The following is a 24,515-nucleotide window of genomic DNA, read 5'->3' on the forward strand; positions in this document are numbered from 1 at the left end:
GGCACTGACTGCCATGGTCTAGCTGGCATGGCGGAGTTCGATCACAGGTTGGATTTGATGATCTCAGAGGTCTTTTCCAACCTAATTCATTTGCCACCCGGTAGCCACCGCAGCGCACACGCGCCGACACCACCCCAAGCCCCGCGCCCCGAGTCGCTCGGCCCGCCCACCTCCTGTCCCGGCCCCCCCTCTCCCGGCATGCCGCGGGGCGGGGCGGCCTGGCCCTGCCCCCTGCTCGCCATCAGCCGCGGCGGCGGGCTCCGCCCCGGCGGCACCGCGGGTACCTGCGCGGCGCGGGGCGGCCGCGGGGCAGACCGCGCCGACGACGGAGGAGGGATCTGCGCACGCTTCTCCTGTCCGCGGCGGGGGCGGCCGGGCCATGGTGCGTCGCGCCCGGCTGGCGCTGGTGGCGGCGGCGCTGGTGGCGCTGGGGGCGCCGCCGCCGCCGTGCGCGGGCGCCCGGGCGCTGGAGTGGTACACGGCGTGGGTGAGCACGGCCTACGTGGAGCCGCTCAGCAACCGCACGGTGCGCGGCAACACGGAGAGCGGCCGCTACGGGGACAGCTCGCCCAAGGAGAGCGCTCAGGGCCATGTGGGTATTCCTCGTGGCGCCTCGCCCCGCCACATGGAGGGCTGCGCCGCCGACACCGACTACGACGTGCCTCTGCCTCCCGGTGGCCGCGGGCCCCCCGAGGGCGACCCACCGACCTGGATCGCCCTGGTGGCCCGCGGTGGCTGCACTTTCAAGGACAAGGTCACCAACGCGGCGCGGAAGCGGGCGGCCGCTGTGGTCATCTACAACGAGGCCCGCTTCGGCAACAGCACCGTCTCTATGTCCCACCTGGGTGAGCTCTCCGCGCTCGCCGAGGGGTCGGGGGGATGCTTTCGGGGGGATCGCTTTGTCTAACGCCGGCCCGCATCGGTGATGCGGGTGTGCGCGGTGAGGAATGGGTATGTGGGGAGGCAGAAATCCCTGTAAAAATGGTACAGAGAGCCGCGATTTTGTTTTCTCTTCCTGTAAGCCACCATAGGGAAAAGCCGGGACCGTCTTCTGTCTCCCAAGTTACGGTCCGGGCGTCAGGGAGGAAATGCGGCGCAGCCATCGGGACCGGCAGCCGTGTGACAGACTGGGGGGGAGGCTTGGATTTCCTTTAGGGATACCTTTTTGCCTGGTACCCTCCGGCAGAATGGCTACAGCGGTCACAGGTAGGCCGCTTTCTGCAGGCCGTGTGTAAACGCACCAGGTATCCCGAAGATGCCTTCAGGTGCTTTTGAAGGTACAGCCGTAGCTATTTGAAGGTAGCTTTTGGTACAGGCTTTGTTATCGCTTCATCGTCCTCTCCTGCGCAGGTCTGTTAAGAGTGAGAGAGAGAGAGGTGTAAGCATCAGGTAATCCTTAAACGCTCGCAAATGCGGCAGGAAAACTGAACCCTGGAGAAGGATGTTGGCTTGTCTCAATGTGCTGCTGCTGCTATGTAGCCTGCAGAAGGGTTCTGTGATTTTTGCCGAGATAGCAATCCAGGTGTTCTGTCACCACAGTCCCCTCTTGGGCTATGACACGAAAGACTCGCTGAATTTTTATGGTTATGACGACACTAAATGCTTAAAGAGGTGGGGAAAGCCTCAAAACTTGGCAGTAAAATCTGTTTGCTTTTGTATATTTTTGAGAAACTGGAAGGTCTTCAAACGAGGATGTGAAGACAAGGCAAACTTAAGTAAAACATTCTGTAAATGTGCGCTTCACATGGTTTTGCTACAATGAGTTTATTAGTGCCTGGGCTCTCATTCCTGGTTGTGAGGAAGGGAAGGACCAGAGACTTGGTAGAAGTAAAACCATAATGTGTTTCTAAAGGAAACAAACTTATTTTCTTAGTATAGTGAGCTGAAAATCTCAGCTAGGGAGCTGTTGCTCTATCACACGTGATTTATCAATTGGAAAACATGTCTCTCCTCTTGGAATACCCAGTGGCACCAGTTGGGGGATTGGAATCATGATTACTGTTCATAGCCTGCTGCTTGCTTGCGATCAGCCTGGCCCATCTTGTATTTTTAATTCACTGTGAAAGTGGAGGTGAGGTGCTAGATAAAATGAACCTTTGGTTTTGATCCTGGATGGTGATTAAGGTACTTCATTGTGTAATACTGCTTTCATCTTAAACAGCTTCTTTTTCTTGTTTTTACTCTGTAATGGGCAATCAGCACAATTTTTTTCCCACATTCTTTCCTCCATTCCCCATTGTAACCTTTCATAAGTATTATTTGTTCTTTTGTTGAATCTTTTTCTCCTTTTCTCATCTTGCTTATTTTATAATTTTTAAAAAATTTTCTCTTTTCTGCTATTATCTTTGTGCTACAGAAGACCTTCTTGGGCTTAATACTCAGTTTTGGACTTCACTAGTATAGTTACATCTGCCAGTGGTGTAAAGAGAAGTGCTCTCTGACTGCTCATGGGGGGTTTTTTTCTTGAACTGGCTGAATGTTGCTGATGAAAGTTCCACCTATGTAAAGAGTGTGATTTAGTATAGTTCATATATACAATAATACATTTGTATTTATACTGACTTCATAAATGCAGGTTTGACCTTACGATTGTTTGAATGGGAATATAATAATATATTGCAATATAATTGCGATGGAGCTCTGATGTAGTCATAAATGTTTGTTTCATGGTTGACACTTTCAGACATGTAAATGTTCAAACACTTTCAGTGCACTTTGGGAATAAAGGGGAGAGTTACTGTTAGTGTTTTAAATCTTAGGCTTTTTGAAGGGAGATGATAGAAAGGTCTGTGGAAGACTGGCAAGGAAGAATGTGGAGGGTAAAGCTGCATTTTACAGGACCTACATTTTCATTTCTGTGAAGGGATTTGTGAACTGGCACATGAGGAAGCAAGCTTTGCTTCTGTGAGGAATGCTGAGGATAAATACTCTGGGAAATCTGCAGTGCAGTAACCAAGGAGTGGAGTTACATGCATAAGTAAAATCTGCTTAATGTGTTTGCAATTAGTGGCACTGAAAATGATGTGAGATGGAACAATGGTTACGAGTGGTAGAGATGCAGCCCAAATTATGTGAAGGTGATAGACAGCTTTTGTGGTCTCCGTGTCATCTTTTCATTCTCCTCCTGGAAAACCTGACCTTTGAATTTTCTGGGATGTGTGTGACACATGTATGCTCTTTTTGTTGGTGGCCTTTTGGCGTTTTTAGGCATGATTCAGCTTGAGTAAAAGGAGAGGTTCTTGATTGGGTGAAGAAATTATTTGTTACAGCTGGCATCAAAGCATTTGATAAAGGACAAGTGTTCCAAATAATCAGTATTTTTCACCTTGTAAGCTTCATGTGTGCAGTGAGTAGGGATTTTAACTAAAGTTTTGGAACAAGAGAGTCAAGAATTTGAATGTCTAGCCTTGAAATCCTGTCCCTTCTTCGAAAAGGAAGCTCTTCAGATGTGACTCTACTGATTCAAGACTTTGCTCTCTGTCCAAATTACATTGTTCGAAATGCTGGATGACTTCCCTCCTCGAGGAAAGTAATAGTGACATAATTTCATGTGTGGCTGAGAAGATTTTTCCACTGGAAAACTAGTTTTACCCAAATGCCTCGAGGAGTTGTACTTCATTTGCTGAATCTGAATGATGTAAATTCAGACTTCGTTTTACAGACTTCACAGGCAGTCTTAACTCTGTTCATTTTTGGTGATGGTGGTGAACTTAATACAATACAGAAGATTCAAATTGCTTTCCAGAACTGAAGTAGGTACTGCATGTAAATATTAGCTGGGAGTGGGTTGGAGAGGAATCTGGAGAGGCAAAGTGTGGAGTATTGTGGAGATCAGACTAAGGAGAGTCAAGAGGTTCAGTTCTGGTTGAGAAGTTAGGGGGAGGCAGAGGTATATTGCAATGGAAAGAAAACAGGGTCTTCTGCTTCTATAGTTTTCCTGTTACACTTCATGCTGTATGCCCCCCTCAAGCTAGGATTTGGTGCTCCTGATCAGAACATGTGTTACTTTATTGTGGACTATGGAATGAAATGCGGTTGTGCTTGACATGCAGGGATGGGAGGTGCTGGCTGTAATAGTTTGAGGTAAGTCTGGAGTAGAGCTTTAATTCATGGTTAGTGGATTTAAGGGAGGGTTGGGACTTAATTTGAGTGTATGACTTTGGCTACATAATGAAAATTATGGTCTTTGATTTGCCAAAATACATCAAACTAGTTCTTTCCTCCATTGTCATGTTTTTTTAATGCATCTGTATTGAGCAAAACAGATGCAAATTACTTTGTGCTCATGATTCTGTAAGTTCTTGCTATTTCCAAAGCAGCAGAGTTAGAGTTATTTTGGCATGTAGTTCAGCTCTTTGCTGCATTGCTTGCAGCACTACTCAGGATTCTCAAATGGTGCTTAATTTCTGTATTACTGCTGGTTTCTGGTACTGTAACTGCTGAAAGGACAGTGGCTTGCTTAAATAAGACATGACTGTATGATGTTGAACTGGTAATATTGTTCTGAAGAAGCAGGAGTAACTGCTTATATCTGTGTTATAGATAAGAGTGCATTTGAGTGTTTTGGAACTCAGGTGGGAAGAGTATGTGTACCAGTGGTTATACATCCTCCTTGAGGCAGGTGAAAATACAACATGCACCAGGGACTAGGTGAGATGAGGTTGGGGGTAGATGGTCGAGACAAAGCTTGTTATGGGATTGTTAGCGTACTGGTAACAGCCATTTGTTTGGACCAGGAGCTAAAAAGAATATTTGGTGTTAGTTGTGGCAATATTAGTAGGGTGCCTATGTTTAAATAAGCCAGTGGACTGACCTTAAACATTTTTTCTAAGATGGTTGAACTCTGGGAGCTTTCTGAGATTTCTCAGAAGGACAAAAACTAGAGTGTGTCTGCGATCAGTTTCCAGATGACAGAAAATTATCTTCTTCATCTCTAAGCATGAATGGGAATAAATGTTGTAGTTTGGGGTGCCTGGAATCAAGATCTGTTCCTGTCCTACTTTTTCCTCATCAGGAGAATGCTGGTTTCCTTTTGTAAGAAAATACTGGGAGTGGTAGCAGTAAAACTGACTGCACTGGCAGGAAACGTACCTTCATCTTCAGAGTTCCAAATTTGCCCTTTTTGCAAGTATCCTAAGCATCTGCCAGCCATGATAATGTTAAAAAATGCAGACCAAATTTTAAATGGACCAAATTTCACTGAGGCATCAATCAAACCTAGAAAAAAAAAATCAAGTTTACTCTAGCAGAGTAAAAATGTGATTATTTGTTGTAAAATTAGAAGGTTATAGAAAGGCAAAGCCAATAGAACATGCTTTCAGTAGACGCATATATGTGACACTTGGAGTTTTCTTTATGAATGTGATTTGAGGTGTCTGAGTTGTATGGCAGTTGAAGAAGCTGATGGAATGACTCAACATCATTTCAGTCTTTGAATAATGAGTTTCAGAACAGAAGGCTAAAATTAGCAAAGAATGAGTTAAAACCCTTAGTCTTACAGGCTGCTCAGGGCAACTGCTTCTCTGAGAGTGCTCTTGTTCCTTTTGTAATCATGGATTGCAATTATTCTTCTCTTCTCCCCCTTCTGTCTCATGACCTTCAAGGCCCCTGTGTTTAGTTTCATGTATTTTTAGTGGCAAGTTCATCACCAAGGCTTTAAAACTGTTAAAATGCTTTTAATGGGTATTTATTTTAAAATGTATAGTATGCTTATGTTTATTCTAAAGTGAAAGGTGTCGCACTGTCTAGCAGCTATTGTGCAAAAGTAGCCTGACTTTCATTTCAAGGAAATAACTGTCTGATAGTTGGGCATTCTGGTGACAAAGCAGAGAAACACAATACTTATTGTTGTGGGGGTTTTTAAATACTTCATCATTAGAAATAGTGCAGAGAATCAGATAGCAGGATTAAACTGACTCAGGGTTTCAGGACTGAGGTGGAAACTTACTGATTGAAGAATGCAGGCTGCGTCTAATCTTGAAACTCCCTTTTCTTCCTTAAGCTTGGATGGAACCACATAAATCTTTCCTACACATTTGTACCATTCCCTGGCCATGCTTAGGCACCCCTCCTGTTATTTGTAATTCTTACAATTGATTACGGACACAGGACCTAATTTCCTGGTTTAGGTATGGGGATGGCAGTTCTTAGCAACATAAAATAAATTCCTACATTCATATGTTTTTTTCTTGCTAACTCCCTGTGGAGTTGTGCAGGGTCAGAGAACAGAGAGTGTTTCACACTCTTCTCTGAGATTCATGAGTCTCTCTGGTAGTGCTTTTGTGCTGGTTCAGAGAGAAGAGCAATATTAATTAACCAATTCATAGTATGCTCGGACTTGAGGTGAGCAGAACTAATTAGTGGAGCCTAGTTGGTTATTGTCTGTCTTCAGCTTCACTGCTTTGTGTCTCCAAACACACCCACCAAGCAAGGCAACATAAGTGGGGTGGGTGTTGCTGGTGAGCAGAGTGGGGTGCCAGAGGGGAGGCACAAGTTGGTGTAACCCTATTAGGAAAATCTGCTCTTTTGCTGGGTCTGGATCTGGCAGACACAGGTGTGATGGTTTGTAGAGTAGGTGATCAGAGGTGGGATGGTTGTGTTAAGGTGAAGCTGAGAAGGAAGGGTTACTCAGCTAATGCCCAGAACCTTTGGTTTTCATCCAAAGCAAACTATGTGTGCCTTATGGAGGAAGGACTTCTAAGTACACAAGTGAAACTTCTGCAGATTCCCCTTGGCTTTGTAGCAGAGTGGCCACATTGAAAAGCTGTCACAGCCAGAATTGTCTCAACTAAAGGAATTTGGTTTAAATAGTTCAGGCAAATAACTCTTTGTCTTAGTAGGCAGAGGTGGGTGAGGCCAGAATGCAGCTTTGAATTTTGAGAGTCCCCATTTGATGTAATGTTACAAATAAGAAAGCCATTTCTTCTGACATAGCTTCTCAGTAAGGAATCTAATACAGCCAGAAGGCTTTAAGCCTTTGGGGGAGGTCTTGTTGCAGATAGGTAGTCTTGTGAATCTAAAAAAGGTAGCTGTAACATTACAGCTTTAGATTTTCAGCTACGAAAACCCCTCTCTTTTTCTTCCTTTCTCTCTGAATCAAGACTAGTTTCACTCCTTTTCTCAGAGGTAGGACAGCAAAGTAAACTATAAAGCCGTGACTTACTGAGGGAGCAGCAGTGTTGGTACACACAAAGTAAGAACTATTAAAATAGAAATAGTATTTAACAGTGAAAATGTGACATTTTTAACAAGTACATTTGTTTGTAATTTATTTTGTAACACTTGGGTTAGATATTTCTGAGAATACTGGAGATTCTTCCAGAAAAAAAATTAGTAAAACACTAGTCACAGAGGTCTTTGGATTTTGCTAGGTGGTCTTTATGGTTTTGGTGGCAGTATGTTGCCTAAAGGTTTCGGATTTTTTTTGTAATTAGATTTCTTTCATATGGATTGAGTACTCTAGACTTCTAATATATTAAGAAAAATCCTTTGGGTCACTGCTCCCAAAACAGTCACAAAGTATTTCTTGACAAGTCCTTGTCAGGAAGTCTCATTACATTTTGAATATTTAGTATTAAAGAATCTTTAAGTATTTCAGTGTTTAAAATAATTTATTATTAAATATCTGAATCTTTTTCTCTTTTGTGTATATAATCCAGTGTAATTTGGCTGTGGATTCAGATTCAAACTAAATTGAAGTGTCTCTTTTTGTGATATTCACGTACTATCTCCATCTGCAACTAAAATTCTCACACTGACAAATAAAAGACCAACTGTTCCTGAGTTGCAAGCTAGAACTTAAACTGCTTTGAGAAGTGTATGACTTTTCTGGCTTTTTTGCATGGATCCGCATCTCACCTCACTGTAGAATGATGAGTATAGGGCCTTGAACAGTAAAGGTGCACCTGTTGAACTTTATCTTGTGTTTGAGAGTTTTTGAAAGTAGATAAGGATTCTTTACCAGTAAACTTTCTATCAATTCTGCTATGACTGAAAAAAAGCACTGGAGGCTTTCCTATTACTTTGCTCACTGATCTTAACTGAAGAGGCCAAATTACCATCAAGCAAGAATGCCTACATTTTTACTGTGACTACTGACTTTTTTCTTTTTTTATTCCCTCCAACAGGAACAGGAAATACAGTGGTGATAATGGTTGGCTATCCAAAAGGAATAGAGATATTGGAACCAGTACGAAGAGGGATTCCAGTAAGAATGAGTATTGTTGTTGGCACACGACATGTACAGGAATACATTAGTGGTCAATCAGTTGTGTTTGTAGCCATCGCCTTCATCACCATGATGATTATATCGCTTGCTTGGCTCATATTTTACTATATACAACGTTTCCTGTATACGGGATCACAGTTTGGAAACCAGGTAAATGGAGCTAATGGCACTTAAGAGTATTTACCTCCTTCTTGTGTCAAATCAGTTGCCTAACTGATTGTTTATTGAAACATTCTTGAGGATCTGTGCCTTCTTCCTATTCTGCTAACTGCGATGCTATTCAGCAATAGTCAGTGAGGCTAATAAGCACTGTGCTAATTGGCATCACAAGTTTGACTAGTTATAATTATTAGATGCTCATATGAAGTAATGGAAAATACATTTAGTCACTTGTCAACAACAGAGTAAGGGCAGCTTCTTATGTGATCTCTCACCTAACTGAACTTCCTTCCTTTTGACATTAAAAGTTATTTTCATTCTTCAGTAATTTTCATTTTGAAAATATTAGCTTCCCTGACCAGATTTTTTTAATGGAAAGGGACCATGGTGAGATTTTTTTATTTTCTTATGAAACCCACAAGTTCTTCAGGGTAGAATTTTTAGTTTTAAAGATTTATGAAAACTACTTTTGACACTTGTAATTCTACAACTCCACTGTAGAGTTACTGAACTACAGGTGCTAGAAGGTGCATGTGTGGTGAGACTCAGCTCTCTTGGGCTGCTCAAGGTATTGAGAACAGTGAGAGTACTGAGAAGGTTTGGAAAGAGTAATTTTGCTCCTTATTTGCCCTTTTCACATTTCTGTACTTAGATAGAATTTAAAGAAAGAGCCAGATTTACTTTTTTCCCCTGAGCAAAGTACTTAATCACAGAACAGTTTAGGCTGGAAGGGACCTCTGGACCCCTGCAAGAGAGCAACTAACATGGAGTTGTTGAGGATGTAAGTCCATCTGAGTTTTGAAAATACCTTAGAATGGCACTTACCTCTGCTTTTCAACTACTGCAAATAGGTTAGATTTCTTCCACGATCATCAGCAGCTCTACCATAGTTTTCTGCTAAATGAAAAATAAAGTTGCACTTGTTTATATTTGCAGGTTCTTTTTTTTTTATCCTCAGTTCAGAAAAAAATACTGTTTCAATCAGTGCTTAGCATGTGGACTTCTCCTGCTTTCTGCTTGAAGATACAGATGCTAGCTTTGGGGGAGGAGGGAAGGGATTTTTGTTTGCTTTCAGAAGTCTGAACTCTGTTTAGAACTTACAGGACTCTTCTAGGAAAATATTTAATTTCTCTTTTCAATAACTGAGGATAACACACAGGACTTCTGTATTGGTTAAATTGGTGGTCTCCCTGGAGTTTTGGTTTCCTAGACTCTTTTTTACTAAGCTTTAAACATTAGAATTTATTTTCAGAGAATACTTTTGGGAAAACAAATTTTTTGAGAAGTATTTATAGGAAAAGGGATGTGTTTCTATGTTGTAACAGTTGTTTGGTGAAGAAAGTTGCTTCTTCCTGCCTTTTACATAGTTCACACGGAGGAAAGTTCACATGTTTTATGAAGCATCATATCATATCATGTACTTTAGTTTTAAGGGTGTGGATGTGATGTTTCTCAGAAACATGTGCCACTAACTCTTAATAGATTTTGTCATTGTCATTCAAATACCAATAGATTTGGCCAGTGCTGATCATCCAAATGCTTCTTAAATAAATGAAACTGTCTAGCATTAGAACATTATGCCATTTTCTCAATTCTTTCTCTTCTAAAATGGCCACTGAAAATAAAAATGATACAAAGTTGGACAACGTTTTGAAAATATTACTCGAGATGTATTACTAAGAGTCTCAAAAGACTTTTGGAAACAAAAAGCCACTTTCTAACCCAAATCTCGTTTTGCTTGGCTTATAGACTCTAGTAAAATTAAAACTTGTGAGTTAAATATGTTATGCCTTAAAGCAAGCCACTGTGTAGCTGCTAAGTGAAGATGGGTATCTTAAGATTTATTCTAATATCAGCTTAGCAGTAAAACTCTAGAAGATCTCTGTGCTATTGAAGATGAAAACAGGACTGTGCAGAAAACCCTGAGAAGGTGGAATAGGCTTCTGCTGCTGGTTTTGTCCATTTCTGGGAGACCTTTCAGACAACTTATCTTTAACACCATAAAAATTAAAAAATCACCATTTTCAGTACTATGCATTTGTAAAATTATATATGTCATCGTAATTACTACAGAGAAAAGCTGCCCTAATGGGTTTGAGGTTTTTTATTTTATTTATGGTATTTCTTCAGTGAGGGTTACTGCTAGACAGGTCAGCATCTGTCAGCTGCGAGTGTTTAGTTTCTCAGTTTCTTGCAGTAGCTAGCACTTTGTCTTGGAATACAGTACTGCTTTCTTTTCTCACTTCCCCTCTAAGCATGATTATACTGTATAGAAGTCCAGTATGGTGCATCATGTCTGTAAAGCCTTTCTTGTCATCTCCTTTGCATAATGTGTCCTTTCAGTGCAAAGCTTTGTCCAACGTAGGAGACAGTGTTTAACTGGGGGAAATATTAATAGCTACAAGCAGCCTTTTGACCTGGTGGCCGGCTGTAGGCTGCCTGGCAGGATTCCACCTTCTCCCAGGCTGGTGCAAAACGTACAGTGTGCTTGCTCATGGGCCTGCCTAACTGGAAGGTCTGGTTGTATGGCTGTTGTTACAGCTCTGCTTGCCTCTCAAGCCTACACGGGTTTCAGCTTTCCTGTGTGGGAAGGCCCTTAATGCCGGCAGTCAGGATGCGGGACTGCGGCTGCCGGTGTGCTCTGCTCCCCTCTGCACTGCCTGGGCCATTCGTGCGAGCGGGGTGCTTGCAGAGCACGTGTGCCGCTGGGCCCTAGGAGCCCACAACTTACTGAACATCTGCTGGCTGGAAGTATTGTATAAACTAATGCATTGCCCAGAGATCAACTTCTTTTTTCAGATGCATTCAGAAGACTTAGCAATCCATGTGGAAAGTATTTAAAAACTTGGAAATGTAATTCCTGAAACTAATGACTATACTAATACTTAAAATCTTATTCCTAGGGACATAGGAAAGAAACCAAGAGAGCCATCAGCCAGCTTCAGCTGCATACAGTGAAACGTGGAGAAAAGGTAATTCAGTGTGGCTCTGATTATTTCTCTAGGTTTTAAAAATGGTTGTAAAGTCTTCAAAGAATTGAAACTAAAATTCCCACAATTTTAGGCTTATTTTAGGCTTTGTTTAAAAGGCAGAATTTAAAATTGAAGAGCCAGATTTTAACTACTTATGAAATAAGGCTACTTTGTTGCAAGTAATATCTGGTTGTACAGAATGTATAGGGGATTGTACAGAATGTAAAGATGAGGAAACATTGTTATCTTTTCAGCACTTGAAAACATCAACAAGTGGATTGCAAAATACTTCCGCACAGTTCTTACAGCTGATGTAATGTCCTGTTTTCTTAAAACAACATTCATCTTCTTATTGATTAGAAGACCTTAAAAATATAAAAAACTTTGAAAAATAAACCACTTGTTTCATCTTTCGACACACAATACATTAAGGAGCTGTGTAGGCTTAACCTGAAGCATAAATTTTTTTAAAGTACATTTCTGACACTGTCCGTGCCATAATTATGCCTCCCCTGATGGAGGAGAGTTTTTAAAGTCTTTGCCAGGAGTCCAAGACACGAACAGGACTTCTGTACTTTCTTGGTCTTCAGGTTGTTTATTATATCTTATCAGTAATTCACATGCTGACAGCATAGCATGAAGCAGAGCAAAATACAAAAGGCAAAATGCAAGAAAGCTCAAGGCTTTTTAAAGGTAAATCAACCAATGGTCACTAAAAGTGTACATTATTTTTACTTTTCTACCAATTATCTAATCACGCAGTCAGGAACTCCAGAATTCTTTATCCAGTCATCCCAAACTCCTTCTACTGCAGAATATGGAGTAGTAGAAGAAGAAGAAGGTCTGGAGAACAGCAGTCCTCTATTTTGAAGTTTTTTGCTTTTATCTATTTACTAATATTAACAAACCCAAATCCTCTAAATTTTTCACCCTGTGACAATCTTACATAATATTCTATCACCTAGTTCACACCAGTATAGATTCTAATTCTTCCCAGAGGGTAGGCAATTTTCTCCAAGGATAAAGGTCAAAAACTGTTGTCCAGGGGGGTAGAACCCTTCAAAACAGGCAGAGAAATATTCTCTGCACTCTGGGTTCCTACACCTTTCTATGTTATGAAATAAAGCTAATCTAAAAATTAAAGCAGCTTTCAGGAAGTTGGCTTTGACAGCATATGGCCTAAACTCAGCTGTATTAGAATAACTGAAGTAGAAAAAGCCAACATTTTGAAAGAAAATATTTTAGTTGGAGTTTTCAGGAGTGCTGATCCTAGATACAAAATTAGCTTCTGACTAGATTTCTGCTGCTACATAGGCATTTTTTTTCCCTCAACCCTTGTCTTACTTGATGAGTTTTTAGTTAAGGACTGATTTGCTCAGAGGTGGAAAACAAGATTATTTTAAAATAAATTTTTAAATCTATGGAATAAAATTAAAGTGAGAAAGGACACTGATATGTAAAAAGTTTAAAAGCTGTGGTCCAGCAGAAGCTGTTTAGCTCAGATCATGTGTCACAGAGAATATATCCTTCATTTAGTAAATCGGTTTTGAAACTTAAAAAATCCTAAAAGTGTCTTTGAACTTAGTTGCCTTTTCCTCCTATGCTTTCAGCATGCTTAAATGGTGTTTTATGAGTATTTCTTACTTTCAATTAGACTACTTTTTGATGGAGTTTCACATCTATTTCAAGCTGTGAACAGAGGGATATTCATACTTCAATTCATACAATGGTGACATCAGAGATCAAGAAAGACAGAATTGAACCCAGACTTGTGTAAAGTACTATCAGAGCATAATGTCAGCATAAAGTGATGTAGAAGGGTCACGATGAAACCTATGTTAAAAACCACGTGGAAGATGTTAATGGCTTTTAAAATTGATGTTCGGTAAAATCCTCCAAATAGGATTTGTATGGTGTGATTTTTGCAGTATACCAGGGAGTTCCTTCCAATAAATAGACCTTTGACTAAAGTAAATAAAATGGGGGACTTTCTTGTTATACAGTATGCTGGTTATTCCTATGAATTCCATGTTCATTAAGAAGAGAAGAATGAGATAAGGTTAAAATCTCTCTATTAAAATAGAGTTTTTCTGTGTGGTAAATCACATCTTTTTAATGTGTTTTGAATCAACCTGCCAGCAGCAAGTTTATGTAACTTACTGATGCAGAGGTATTTTCATGAACTAATATAAATTTGTCTGGAAATTTGTCCTGTCTACTCTGTAAATGTACTTTTTTTCTTTAAATATTTCCTTTCAGCCATTTAGAAAAAGTGTATTTCTTTTGTTGTTACACAGTACAGTTTTTCATTATCCCCACTTGATGCTGAGATATTTAACTAAAAATAGGTCATATATTAAAAGTGTATTTGCTATCATGTAGATTTTTCCTGAGAAGCTTATGGGATTATTGTAGAATGGACGCTCATTTTAGGATGTGCTCCATATGATGTGCTTGGATTTTGCCTCTTGTACAGAATAAAAAATAACTTGTTATAGAATAAGCACTTGTCTTAACTTCGCTTCCATAAAAAAACAGTCTTAATTGTGAGGTACTTGGGAATTTAAGGCATTAATTGTGTAAATTGGTAGCATGCGAAGGAGAGAAATACTGGCCTTGAACTTGAAAGTTTGCTTGCAGAACTAATTAGTTTAAATGTTTGTAGTATTGAAACTGAAGTGCTTCAGTAAGTAGTAAACCAAACATACTAATTTTGTGGGGATGAAAGGAAAGGAGTTTTCCCACTGTCTGTTCTTCTAATACTTAGATTTTATACAGCCCAGTTAATGTTGGATTATTTTTCTTGTATTTGGAGCTATCCATCATATTTGCGCTGCAACTCTAAGCATGGCTTCAAGAAGACAGTAAGACTTGTTAGGAAAGGTATTTAACCCTTAGATAAAAATAGAAGTGGGGAAATGATGTTCTGTCTAGTGTGAACTTGGAGAAAAGTTGTAAACCCAAATTGCATACTTGCATTCTCTTCTGGCTAGGAAGGAATATCTGCTGGGATGTGGTAGAAAACAAGAAAAAGGTGAAGATGATGTTTGCAGTATTCAACACCAAAAATCTCTTCCTGCTCTTGGAAATCTTTGGGACCGTTTGTTCAGAATTAAGATTGTGCGCTTTGATTTTAGCTGACCTCTTCTAAAATGTTTTCATCTTATAGCTACTTCCAGCTGAAACATTCCTGTGCTCCCATGAGCAAAGCCAATGTGTGAGACGTAACGAATTACTTAGGGTGCCATGTATAGCTATTTAAATTAGAAAATCTGGGTTTGGCAGCTTTTAGTATTTGGTAACTTGATCAAATCACCTCTTGACAAAATCTTGAATTAAATGAGGTAGATATTTTTATTTACTATACCATTTAATATATTTTGCATTCTTTGAAGCTAGCTATTACACAAAGCTTGTTCTGTAATGAAATATGAATGTAATACACCTAAATATGTTGTCATATTTAGGGTTTAGATGTTGATGTGGAAAACTGTGCTGTGTGCATTGAGAACTACAAACTGAAAGACACTGTCCGAATTCTGCCATGCAAGTAAGTAGCCATAATTATTCTTTACTCTTTAGCATGTTTTTCTGAAGAAATGGGATGAATTTAATATAAATTCTTCTGAACCCCTGGTGGCAGAGCTGAAGCTGCCATTTGTATGGCCTGTTAAATGTTGATGGGCACTGTGAGATCACATAGCACTTCATGTGTGTGTCGGGGCAAGGGAGCAATTGAGATAACGGTAGGAGTGAAGTAGAGCTTGCTTAAATTAGGACTGTACACTATTGAAATGGTAACTGTGTGCTGTCTTTGTGGTTAGTAGCATCTCCTACTGCAGAAAGCTGGCATGAAGCAAAGGCTTTCCAGAACCATGTCTGTACTAGTAAATTGAGCTGCAGCTAATTGTCAAGATTATAAAGGAAAGGTTTATTTTTAATGTGTTAACTTACACACTGTTTGAAGGAGGGGTGTGTGGCTTTCATGGTAAGTTCTAAAGAGCATTTCTTTTCTTTAGGCACATCTTCCATAGAACATGCATTGATCCTTGGCTTTTGGATCACCGGACTTGTCCAATGTGTAAACTAGATGTTATCAAAGCTCTGGGATACTGGGTATGTTGCATACTACTTTAATCTCAAAGTAGAAGTACAGTCTAGGAGGCAAGACTTCATGTAACTGTTCAGAATGAGAACAGCTGTTCTTTGACGAGACTCGAGAAGCTGGGCAAAGATGCAAAGAGTAATTGAATGAGAACCAGAAAAATACGGGAATTTTATGGGTAAGAACTTAAATAGTGTATCGAGCAGCTTGTGAATCTTCTTTGATAACCAATTTTTTCTATCTCCAGCTGATGATATTAAGGAATTTGAAGCAGAGGTGAGACAGTTTGCCCAGGCTGCAAAAATATAACTGAATTAAATAAATCTAGAACATATATTTGATGTTGAGAACTGCAATTCAAAGGAAGAAATTACAGTATTTCTACGTAGAATGTTTGTGTACTTCCACATATGCCCCATGATTTATCCTTGTAAATGAGCTGGTACTTAAAACCTTCCTAAAGACATTCACCAGAAATTGGTTAAGTAGAGAAAATGATGTGCTCTCATTTCTTCCTGACAGCACCAGAAAAGAGAGATGAAGACACATGCGGTAGGTTACTCAGTCACTGTTGATAAAAAATGCTATAGGCAAGAATATACCTCTCTTATCTCCTACTGATCTAGAGAGATCTCTAGAAAATAGGGGTGGTTTTTTTGGTTTCAGGGACTTTCCTTTCATAGACTAGATCTGTATTTTGACTACCTTTTCTCTTACTTCATTGCAGAGACTTTCCAGATCTATGGGAGAGTGTTATGAATTACTGTTTTGTTTTGTCAAAGGGGACAATACTCTTGCTATGTAATATATATACATACCAGATTTTGGTGCTTCTGTGTATTAAGTCAGACTTTGCCCAAGACTTGCAGTCTTTTTGTCACGTGGAATAGCTATTGCTACTTTAATATGATTATATTAGCAGCTTGGTTTCTGCTCACATTCAGTTCTTGGGGTTGATGTATCTTGTGTTATATGCAGATGGACTTATCCTTTTGATTACAGGCTGGAAACTGAAATACTGGGACCTTCAGAATAATTATATTCCCTGAATTTGTGCTGTTGCAGAGGATAATTAATACTAAGCCCAAGCAGGAGGAGTAATAACTCCTCTGCTTGTTGGCCAAAATTACTTTTGGAAAGAAGATTGAATGGGATTATATTAAACAGAGAAACCCAGTTCATTTTTATAATTAAATGAGGCAAATATGTCCTGTGTGCATCAATCATTCAAGTCCCACTGAAGCAAATAATGGGAAATCATTCAGGAATTTTTTTGTAGCTTAGTTTTCAGTTTGATCCAGGTTGCCCAATCTAGTCTGTGGAGTGACTGCCTGAATTTTTTTACCGATGTGAAGAAAAGAAGTGCAAAGAGCAAGGCAGCTTCTCTCGGCAGTGCAGTCTGAGTGACATACCTGCCGAGAAGAATATGCAGCCTTATTACAGAAATTAACTAAACCTTCTGCAGGGAGGCTCAAGGCTCAGTTCAGTTGTGAACAACAAATACTTCAGATGCTTTTACATTTTTAAAGGCTTGAAAGTAGAAAAAAGGCACCAAGTCCTATTACGTGGCTTTTGTAAAGAGCAGACTTCAGTGGTCTAGTTCTTCATTATGCTATTTTTTATGAGAGAAAGAACTGCAGTTCAGCATGTCTGACTGATTTCATAGAGTATTACTGAACTTTGTAGTTTCAGTGCTTGTTTAACTGTTTTAAGTTTTGGAAACCAAAAGCATTCATCCCCCCCCCTCCAACCCACAAATGTAAAGATAAGTATCACATGTGTCTTGTGTTCAATTTTAGCATGTCTATAGCTCATTAAAATTCAGTACTTTTTAAATTATGCTGATTTGATGCTAAAGAAAGAATCAGCCCAGAATTTCTTAAATCTTAAGATGGGCTTTTGCTAGTTGTTTGAGGAAGGGAATAATACTTGCTAGGAAGCAAAAAGAATAGCTACTTAAACTGCAATATATTTGCTTATGTATAAATAACATCAGTATATTTATGTTAATGAAGGTAGCCTATTTAATTGTAGAAACAGAACTGTATGTATAGGACTTTGATTCACTCTGAAAGTTAATTCACAGTTGTATAGCTCATGCTATACAATAGGTGAAATAAATCCCTTTGCCTGTGATGCAGATGTTGCATTCCTGCAAAGTGACAAGCCAGCATGTTTGTGTTTTTGGAACAGACTTAAAGTTAGGCTGGCAATAGAGGAGGAGAGCATTTGGTTCTGATGTAAATGTTTGCTCACTCTTGTAAAAAAAAAAAAAGTCTTGGCCAACTGCTATGACAAAAAAACGAGACTTGGAGGCTTCTTCAAACTCAAAGGATCAATACCTTTCCTCAGTGGAGATTTTGTATGTGTGGAGCCTGCTCCTAACCTGCAATACTGTTGCTACAGTGTTGAAATAATCCCTCCAAAAAGCTGACTGGGTGGACTGCTGTTGTTGCTGCTCTTGGCTTTTGGGTGGCTTTGGACAAATGGCTTTTCTTTGGTTGTCTTTCTTTCTTTGCAGTTAGACAATAACCTTGAAAGTGAACAATATCAACACTATTCCCAGGAGTGCACATGTAATAGCTAAAAAAATGGTCTTTTTTTCCAGTAAGGTGAGGTGACAAAAGGTAACGTGGAGGAAAGTTGATGTCTGATGGTAGACAAAAGTGACAGTTAAATATGTTTAATTTTGAAGGGGGACCCCGAAGACGTACTTGAAGTTCCAATACCTGAATCCATAAGTGGCAGCGTTTCAGTCGGAAGTCTGAGTATTGCTTTGCAAGATGATGACAGAAACGAAGTGAGCGAATTGTCGGCTTCCTCCACTAATGAATCAGTATTGCAGTGTACCAGCTTAAAAGAGGACGCGGGGGAAACCACAGCATTGCTTGGTAAGTACTTCAGTGTTTCACTGGGCAAACCTTAGCACTAGACACCGCATTAGAAGAAGCCCTTCTCTAACTAGTGTGAGCAGCTAGTACTGCAGTGCAGACCGGACTGAATGGTGTCACTTACTACTGCTCTTCAAAAAATACAAGCAGATTTTCAAAGAACTCTGTTGAGCTGGAAAAAACTGGACTTGGGGGAAGAAAGATGTAAACAGTGTCTTAAGAGAATTACTCAGAGAATCTCGAGAACCTTAGGTATATATAAGCATGAAATTTTTTGCCAGAGTCTGGATTAATATAAAAGATAAAGCATATTAAAATGGTAAAACAACAAACAATTTTTCTTTTAATTCCTGATTTTTAGATGTGGATGCCAGTAATAACAGGCATGGAGAACATCTATCTAATGGAAATTCCCACTGAACTGCTTCATGGAAGATATCTTGAATAGACTGTTGAAGAACTATTATTTTTTATTTAATTAGTATGGACTTTTGTCTAGTGAACAGAAAAAATAACAATGTAAATTATTTTACCTTTCAAACTTTTCTAGCTGGTGTTCCAAAAGGGCTAATAACTAAGAATTTTGTACACAGGAGGATTTTATAAAATCTCCTCTGGATGTCTCATCCTAAAAAAAAATGCAATAACCCTTTTTCTGTAAGCATTGTTGCAATGTCATTGTGTTCCAGAGGGCTGTAACAAAGATGAAGACTAGGCAGTGAAAATAATGTAGAATGTGTAATGGTTAAATATTTTGGATGCACTATTTACATTCAGTATGTCCACATGAAGAACACTTAGAAGCTACGACTATTAAAATGTTCTGAAAGTTCTGATCTGTTGTAATTGGAGATGAATATTCTTAGAAAACAGAATTAACCTTGAAGGAATCAAATATTTAATGGATATGTTGTGTATCCTTTCCTTGTGATGGAAAAATTGCTGGTTGCAACTTTCTTTACATGTAACAAATACTTATTCAATCTTGTAATGTGTTCTACTCAGAGTGGATGCTGAGAAAAGGAAACCTTCTCCATCTTGCTAGCTTTTTATACTGAATTTGGCAGTAATAGGTTGTACTCGGTGGTCTTCACGTGCTGAGCATGTAGACTTATTTAGTATATGCACACTGGTTACCTCTTTCAATCTTAAACTCAGTAGAACAGAGGTAAAGGGCTAATTATGGCTAAAATATATTTATTAGTCTATTTATAAGAATTTATGTAATTTCTTGCTCCTGTTCCCATCCTGACCCACTTTATGTACAAATTGAAACCGTTTCTTAAGAAATACAAAGTTTGGGTTTGTTTAGCTTTTTCTTTTCCTTTGCATAGAGATGCTGGAATTCTCTTGGATATTCCACGTTAGGAGTTTTGACTAGGTTTGCCATTAGCTTCTATTCCTTTCTTTTAGATTAGCAGTATTGTGCCTTATAGTAAAACACTTAAGAAATCTGAAGCATCTGAGAGTAAATGTAAACCCTGGCATCTCCCATTATGACCTCTTATTCAAGTATTTATATACTGTAAGTGGTATAAGGAATTGCTAAACTGTTTTGTAAGGAAATATGTGTATTTAAAACACTACTTTAAAAGTGTTAAGTGAATTGTTTAGGATTTTAGCATTGTCATGTTATAAATAATATGCTACATTCCTCAATTTTCTTTTGTAAAGCTGTTGCTACAGGTTGCTTAAAACAGTGTCTTTCACTAGACATTTGTTTTAGAGTGCATTTTGGTTTTAATATGTATATTTGGAATGTTTTTAAGAAAATATGCAATTCTTTTTCTAACTTATATTGAGCTTCAATAGAAGCAATAACTTTTTTTAATTTTAAAATGAATGTTCCAGAAATGACAGAGGTTTCAGCTGGGGAAATATGATCTGAACTTCTACTTTGCAGAGCAGATGTTTCACCCTAAATTTCCTTCAAAAAATTCCTGTTAATGCCTACTTAAAAAAAAAATCTGCCTCTTCCCTGTAGGAGTATAACTTTTAGGTTTACTGGAAAACTGTCAGGTTGTAGTTCTGATGTCACCAGCAGGTGCAAGCTTTTGTGATGCCTTTATCTTACAAGAAGCACATGAGAATGGAATAGGACTGACCAACCATCTTAAAAACTGAACAAATAAAAAAACAACCCACGACGAAACCAAACAGTGTGTAGGGACACTTATGTCTCCAAAAGAAGCTTATCAACATTTCCAGAACTGCCTTTTTAACTATCTCTTCAATATTAAAAACTAAGTCTTCTCCCTCTTCTTTAACACAAAACTGAACATTGATGTAGTAAATGTTGAGAGGGTTTAAACTCTAGCTCAAGGAGGAACCAAAAGAGAAGTTATCAAGAGAAGTGTTGTCAGTCTGTGGATTGTGTCTTGCTGATACCTACAGCACAGTATTCATTCTGGAGAGGAGAATTGTGGTAAGTACTTGAGCTTTTATGTAATACCTATAAAACCAAAAGCTTTTCTTAAGAATTAAATCTGAGATCTGGCAGAAAGCTGGAAGAAAAGCTAAGGAACCTGCAAACTGAAAAGTGTGCTTATAAAATCTGGTGTGTACTGACTTAGGAAAATAGCTGAGTGTGAAGGCTCCTGAGGTCTGTTTCTCATGCTGGCACTGCACCTGTTTCGTTTCAGTCATTCACAAAAATAGTTACAGTTGTTTCAGTCAAATAGGTTTGCACATAGTTGATCTGTGATACAGTTAGGTCTTGCAAGGCCAGCTGTGCTGCTGAGGAGTGATGACAATAAAAGGCCGAATTGCAGTGCCTCCAGCAAGCAGTTTGCTCTCCTTGGAAGCACAATGACAAAAATCAGCTGAAGCGAATCACTAGTCTGACCTCAGTCAAAAAGCTGACATGCATTAGTAAAAAGAGAGGTAGGATGAAAAGTTCAGGGCAGGAGAAAGACAATCTAGGGATTGTCTTTTTAGCTTAAAACAGTAACGAGAGGCTTAGAAACCAGAAGCATATGACCTGCTGTTCCAGCTCATCCATTACATTGAGTAAATGGGTGTAGGCTGCTGTAGGTAAATACAGGTGCATGGACTTCGCTGATCTGGATCCCCACTAATTTGGATCAAAACTGGTATTGCTAGTTTCTAGCACTTTACCTACCACAAGCTTGTATGAAGATCAGAACTAATGAATGTTTATTTCACCCCTTCCAAGAATGCTTTTTACAGGGTAGGCGCCTCCTGACTCCTTTCCCTTCCATTTGGGGAAGCTATAATCTGCCTCTTCTGCTTCGGCCATGTCCTGCCTGGTGTGGGAGCTGCAGCTGTGTTGTGGGTTCCTGCTGCCTCCTCCTGCCCTCAACTCTTTTCCTAGCTGTCCATTTTTCATAAAACAAAGGGACACCTCTGTCCCTTTGTTAGATTTTGCTGTAATCAGGCAGAGTGTTTCTTACTAGAGGCATTCATGTGGTGTCATTATACAAAAAGCTAAATTGCAGAGCCCACATGAAGTCTAAAGCCCCTCAATGGTGATACTGAATGCCTCACTTAGGAAAAATCCCTAAAAGGACTAGGGGATGCTGGTTTTTGTGGAATAAGTTTTATTAGTGTTGTGTTAATTGGTATGGCTTTGCTACTGCTGCTGTCTCTGTTAGGGAGAAATTTGAAGCTAAGTGATTTTTAATTTTTTTTTTTACAAAGGAACTATGAACATGTCAAAATGAACTGCTGTCTTAAAGGAAAAACTGGAGGCCCTGTCTTTGTTCAGAAATTTTTGTTTATTAATAATAGTCTACAAATGACAAACTGGAAAAAACTTGATAGTAAATAATTGTCTAAACTGTCTTTCAGACTTGATAGCAAGCAAAAATGAACCACAGACATTTCAGATCTAAAAGCATGTTAATAGTTTAATTACTTGCAGTACCAATTTAACTAGAAAGTCTGGATTTTCTTTTACTAATGACTGCTAGACTGGATTCTTTTGCTCTAAGCAATGCTAGGAGGAGATTCTTGGCATGTACTAGAGAAGTTTGATAGGATAGCAGCAACTTCTTTCCCCTGCCCCTTACCCGCCACATTGCATGTGAATGTAATCCAAGTACCCTGTTGCCACTAATTAGAGGTAGATTTTGGAGGTCTGCTGGAGGAGTTGTAGGATAATTTACCTACAGTGAAAATCCGCTAATCCATGCTGACTTAATAAACTGCATACCAGTATATTCCTGCCAAAGCTGGCCTGTTGGGAATTTTGGTCCTGTTCATGTTGTAACTGGCACAGAGAAACACCATTGCAACACCTTTGTCAAGTGTGCAAAGCTGTTTTTTAATTACCTATTGATTTGGGAATGGTCATTCAGGTTTTCTGCCCATCCTGCAAGGTTCCTCTTAAACCAGCCAGTTGTAGTTGTGCAGAGTCCAGCAAGACTGTCCTGTCCCCTTGTGTAAGTTGAAGACATGCAATTTTGTAATAGGGCCATGGTGAATTACAGTTCCTCAAGTGGAATGTGTATTTATTTTTTTTTTTTAACTGGAATGCCTGCAAAAAATGTTAACATGTCTTTGAGACTGGTCTTCATTGGCTGTGTTGTTTTCTCTCGCAGGTGATATGTGAAGATTTGAGAATTGGAATTCATTAAACATGCACAAATTGAGCTGAAGGCTTTTGGTTTTGTTCAGTATGGGTCCTGATCTCTCCTCAGATATCCTGCTGTATTGCAAAACTTGATTTGAGAAAGTTTTAAAAGTAGAATGCCTTTATAATTGCATGTATTTGTATGAAGAGTGTATTGCCTGAGACTGTCCATTATACTTCATTGGACCTGAAGCTACTTTTCACCGTCTGAAACATGGTAATGTTACTGCATTTTTAAATGAGCGCATCCTTAATTCAGAAGAGCAGAATAAGTTTCCATCATTTTGTTAGTCTGAAGCTTAAGTCCAAAACTCTGAAGCCACTTACTTCTACTATAAACATATACCTACAGAAAACTATTTGAATTTGCTAGTCTGTCAAAAACTATTCACAACTGACTGTCTTTTATTGTAACTTTGAACTGAGTTGGTTGCATTGTTTGGATTAAGCACTTGTGTCTTTTCCATTGTGTATGTACAGTTGTAAGAATGTCAAGTTATGCATTGTTGTTGTAACTTAATGGCTAAAAGCTCAAATTCCATAATAAATTATACAGACCTTTTAAAAAGCAACATCTGAGAAGCCGGAGGGTTTTGTTTTCTTTGGTACACTTAGGAATTGCATCTGAGAGACTCAGCACTCATAACACAAAACAAGTTAAATTCATGCTGGGTAGCTAAGGGGGAGATTCTTTCAGCATGTGGTGCTTTCCCCATGTGACCAATACCTGGGTGGGCTCGGTTAACCTTGGCTGGCTGCTTAGTGAGGAGGAAGAAAATCAGATGGAAGAACTTGTGGGTTAAGATAAGAAACAGTTGCCAATTACCATCACAGGCAAAACAGATGTGATTCATAAAGATTGCTTTTAAATGACAATAAATTAGTTTTAGAGTAGGATAGTGAAATAGAAGACTAAAACTGCCCTTCTGTAAGCTGACTCTTCTCCCTTCCATGGTGGCAGGATGGGGAAGGGTGGTGTGAGCCTGTAAGAGGTGGTCTCTTCTGTACTCTCCTCACCCTTCTGCCCTGCTCCAGCCTGAGTTCCTTCCATGAAGCTGCAGTTCTTAACTGCTTCAGTGTAGATTCCATGAGGTATAGACCACTCCAAGGTTATCACTGAGCTGCCACCAGCCTGGCTGCAGGGCTCTGCTGTGCCAGCTTGTCCTGGAACAGGGCAGCCTTGGCCTCTTCTCACAAAGGTCACCCTGCACTTGCCCAATACCACAACATTGCTGTGTAAACCCAATACAAATTTGGGAAAGCATGGCTTATCTTTCCTCCTAGCAAGCAAACAATACAGAAGCACACAGCAAACAAATCTGAATCAATCAATGCACAGGGCTCTGAAATTAATGTATCACAGCCATACCTATGATAGAAATCATAAAACTTCTTGGTAATTTTTATAGTTCTGTGACAAATCTAAGGATTACGGATTTATGTGTATCAGTACAACTCAAGCCAATACAGTGAAGATGCAGAACAGCTAGACTTGAGCTGTAGTATCATAGTAGCAACCCTGGGGGTGGGGGAGGCTTAAATTGTTTTTAACTAAATCTGTAAATCA

The 24,515-nt window shown here is 39.4% G+C and overlaps 1 protein-coding gene and 1 non-coding gene across 2 annotated transcripts; both read left to right on the forward strand.

Moving 5' to 3' along the window:
• The first annotated feature begins 296 nt into the window (after positions 1–296).
• Positions 297–23,520, forward strand: RNF149 (ring finger protein 149). Its single transcript, XM_042040372.1, has 8 exons — positions 297–845; positions 8,127–8,377; positions 11,290–11,358; positions 14,826–14,908; positions 15,378–15,474; positions 18,159–18,354; positions 18,716–20,779; positions 22,917–23,520. The coding sequence occupies exons 1-7, from the start codon at positions 380–382 to the stop codon at positions 18,772–18,774; spliced, it is 1,221 nt and encodes a 406-aa protein (XP_041896306.1). The 5' UTR covers positions 297–379; the 3' UTR covers positions 18,775–20,779; positions 22,917–23,520.
• Positions 21,090–21,205, forward strand: LOC121671829. The gene has a single exon (XR_006018635.1). It is a non-coding gene; the product is annotated as a small nucleolar RNA SNORD89 (small nucleolar RNA).
• Positions 23,521–24,515: the final 995 nt, after the last annotated feature.

This window comes from Corvus kubaryi, unplaced genomic scaffold (assembly GCF_017639235.1).
Source record: "Corvus kubaryi isolate FWS band 111438036 unplaced genomic scaffold, C.kubaryi_AGA036_p1.0 133, whole genome shotgun sequence".
In the NCBI taxonomy this organism is placed as follows: Eukaryota; Metazoa; Chordata; class Aves; order Passeriformes; family Corvidae; genus Corvus; species Corvus kubaryi.